The sequence below is a fragment of the Piliocolobus tephrosceles genome, unplaced genomic scaffold (assembly GCF_002776525.5).
Source record: "Piliocolobus tephrosceles isolate RC106 unplaced genomic scaffold, ASM277652v3 unscaffolded_30304, whole genome shotgun sequence".
NCBI classification, from domain to species: domain Eukaryota; kingdom Metazoa; phylum Chordata; class Mammalia; order Primates; family Cercopithecidae; genus Piliocolobus; species Piliocolobus tephrosceles.
Window position 1 is genome coordinate 1 of NW_022313538.1, and position 3,249 is coordinate 3,249.

At 60.9% G+C, this 3,249-nt stretch overlaps 1 protein-coding gene across 1 annotated transcript; it reads left to right on the plus strand.

Annotated features, from left to right (window-relative positions):
* Positions 1 to 744: 744 nt before the first annotated feature.
* On the plus strand, positions 745 to 2,882 carry LOC111550640 (exonuclease GOR-like). The gene is given in 2 exon segments (XM_023224138.2): positions 745 to 2,640; positions 2,643 to 2,882. Coding segments are annotated over 2 exon segments (2,136 nt in total).
* Positions 2,883 to 3,249: the final 367 nt, after the last annotated feature.

Consider the following 3,249-nt stretch of genomic DNA (forward strand, 5'->3'; position numbering starts at 1 on the left):
TTTAGCGGAATTCGTGTTGCTCTGATAGGAGTCCTTTTCAGTGGGTGTGTCATCCTTCTTAGTGCCTCAGAGTGGATCTGGTTCACAAAGGTTATAACCAGTTGGTATAAGCTTGTTTTAGTGCCAGAAAATCAATTGAAATCCATGCAGAGATTTTTCACAGTGTCCATGTTCCGTCAAGTTTTTGAAGACCCCCTGTGTTGAACGTTGGCCTTGCCCGCGGAGAGAAGCGGATGCTGTCCGCTTCCTGTGCTCAAATGGCCCACAGTGGAGGAGTGCACAGAGCAGGGAAAGGCAACCCCAGAGAGGTCCCGCCCTCCAGCACGCAGCAGACTGCTGGCCCACTCCTGGCTGCCTGGTGTGCTGTGTGGGCCAGAGCAAGTTGACCAACCTCCCTGGAGGTCAGTTTACTCCTATGTAGCCCAGAACCGGTAGCCGTGATAGGACTGCTTGGCAGGGACAGTGAACTGACTCAGGAAAAGCAACCTGGCCCCAAGGGTAGCTGGAACCAGGACTTCCAGTTGATTCCATCAGCAGACCCTCTGAGGCGTTCCCAAGGTGCAGCGTGGCGGAAGAGTACTTAGGTTTAGTGTGATTGGATTGAAGTGCCAATCTAATCAAGGGGAAGTCCCACCCACTCTGCCCTGGGCCTATATAAAGGCGAGGCGCGGCGGCCGCGGCACTCATTGAAGCCGCCAGTCGGGAGAGCAGCAGAGCCAGGCCGGTGCTCCAGAAGGCAGCAAGATGTTGAGAGCCACAGCTCCCTGCTGGTTCCCACCCGGATATCCAGAAGCTAAGAAGGTGGCCGAGGAGCTGGCCCTCGAGGCTCCAGAGCTCCCACTGCCCTCTCATCAGCCTGCCCGGAACTTCGGGCTCTGGGTGCCCCAGATGTACAAGCAGGCCTCAGCGCTTGTGGGGATCCAGGCGGAGCCTCAGAATAGCGGTCCGGCGGTGGCCCCAGAGTGGCCCAAGATGGTGACGGAGGCGTGGTACTTCCCTGCGCAGAGGGGATCGGCCTGCCGGCTGCCAGCCGCCCCAAGGCTGACAGAGAGGCCCCCCGCAGTCCGCATCTCAGCCCCCAGGGAGAGGAAGAGGATCGCCCACTTTCCCAGCCCTTGCTTGGCCACAGGTCCCACGGATGCCAAGAGAACCCTGGCGGCCAGCAGCCGCCAACGCTCCAATGGCTCCGAGGTCGGCAGACAGCCATGGAAGACGCCCAGCAGGTCAGGGATGGCGCACAAGACCTCCACCACCAACAGCTCTAAGCGAATCGTCCGTCGTCCATCCTTACGGAGTTGGAAGAAACCCATCCTCCTCCGAAAGTCTGGGTGCCGAGTCCCCAGCGTCATCCGCCGAGGCTATCTCCAACTGCTCACCAAAGAGTGTCTCCAGTTCTGCGCCTCCGAGCAGGAGGCAAAGGAGAAGGCGCTCAACGAGGAGAAAGTGGCCTACGACCGCAGCCCCAACAAGAACGTCTACCTGAATGTGGTCCTGAACACCCTCAAGAGACTGAAGGGCCTCACCCCCAGCTCCATGCCCGGCCTCAGCAGGGCCGCTCTGTACAGCCGCCTCCAGGACTTCCTGCTCACTCGCGAGCAGCTCAAGGAGAACGGCTACCCCTTCCCCCACCCGGAGCGGCCCGGAGGCGCCCTGGTCTTCACTGCCCAGGGGAAGGGGCCCGGCGACTCCTCTCGCAGGGTCTGCTGCCGTTGTGGCACCGAGTACCTGGTGTCCTCTTCGGGCCGCTGTCTACGCGACCAGGTGTGTTATTACCACTGGGGGCGGGTCCGCTCCAGCCAAGTGGCTGGAGGCCGGCTTACCGCGTACACCTGCTGTGCAGCTGCTCCTGGCTCCGTGGGCTGCCAGGTGGCAAAGCAGCACGTGCGGGACGGCCGCAAGGAGAGTCTGGATGGCTTCGTGAAGACCTTCAAGAAAGAGTTTTCCAGAGACGCTTATCCAGGAATCTACGCCTTGGACTGTGAGATGTGCTACACCACGCACGGCCTGGAGCTGACCCGTGTCACCGTGGTGGACGCCGACATGCGGGTGGTGTACGACACCTTCGTCAAGCCCGACAACGAGATCGTGGACTACAACACCAGGTTTTCCGGCGTGACCGAGGCCGACGTCGCCGAGACCAGCATCACGTTGCCCAAAGTCCAAGCCATCCTGCTGAGCTTTTTCAGCGCCCAAACCATCCTCATCGGGCACAGCCTGGAGAGCGACCTGCTGGCCCTGAAGCTGATCCACAGCACCGTGGTGGACACGGCGGTGCTCTTCCCGCACCACCTGGGTCTCCCCTACAAGCGCTCCCTAAGGAATCTCTCGGCCGACTACCTAGGACAGATCATCCAGGACAGCCAGGACGGGCACGACTCCGGCCAGGACGCAAACGCCTGCCTGCAGCTGGTGATGTGGAAGGTCCGAGAGCGCGCCGGGATCCAGCGAAGCCACCCGTCCGCCTCTCCCGCCGCCCTGGCCTGTCCTCAGCCCCAGGCCTCTTCCACAACTTCCACAAGAACGGAAGAAAAAGTGGTCAAAGTGGATTCTGCCACACAGACCAACTGTGGAAGTGCCATCGCTCCCGAGAGCTAACCCTGTCCACCTGGCGGCAAACCAACAGAAACCGGAGCAGCCGGTTTTGCAGGAGAGGGCAAAAAGCCAAGACTAACCCCGACCCCCGACTCCCAGTCCCCCGGAGTCCCTGCCGCGGCCCCTCGCGACTGTCCCCATCCCTCTGCCCCTCCCAGACCTCTATCCTTCCGCCAATCGCCTCCCCGAGCCCCGAGCCCCCACTCCCAGGCCCCCGAGTCCCTGCCGCGGTCCCTCGCGCCTGTCCCCATCCCTCTGCCCCTCCCACACGTCTGTCCTTCCACCGCTAGCCTCCCTCAGCCCAGCTGGACTTCCGTGGTCTCTGAGAACAAAGCCAGCCCCCTGGCCCGCCAGCCTCCTGCCAGTCTTCCCTCCTGGGCCTCTTCCTCTTCTGTGGGGCTTTCTCAACCTCCCCTCCCCCACCCGAGTTTTCCCCCACCCCCGGGGGCAGGCACAGAATCAATGTCTCTATGAATTTCCATCCCATAAATAAAAGAACTTAAAAACAACGGAAAGGCACTTGCTTCTCAATGTGCGCTTACCTGTTTTTTCTCTAGAGGCACCAGGCTGAGGTGGGTGAAGCACTTGGGCTCTGGAATTGCACACCTGCGTTCAAATTCAACTTCCACCACCTACTGGCGTGGTCCTATTGGACAA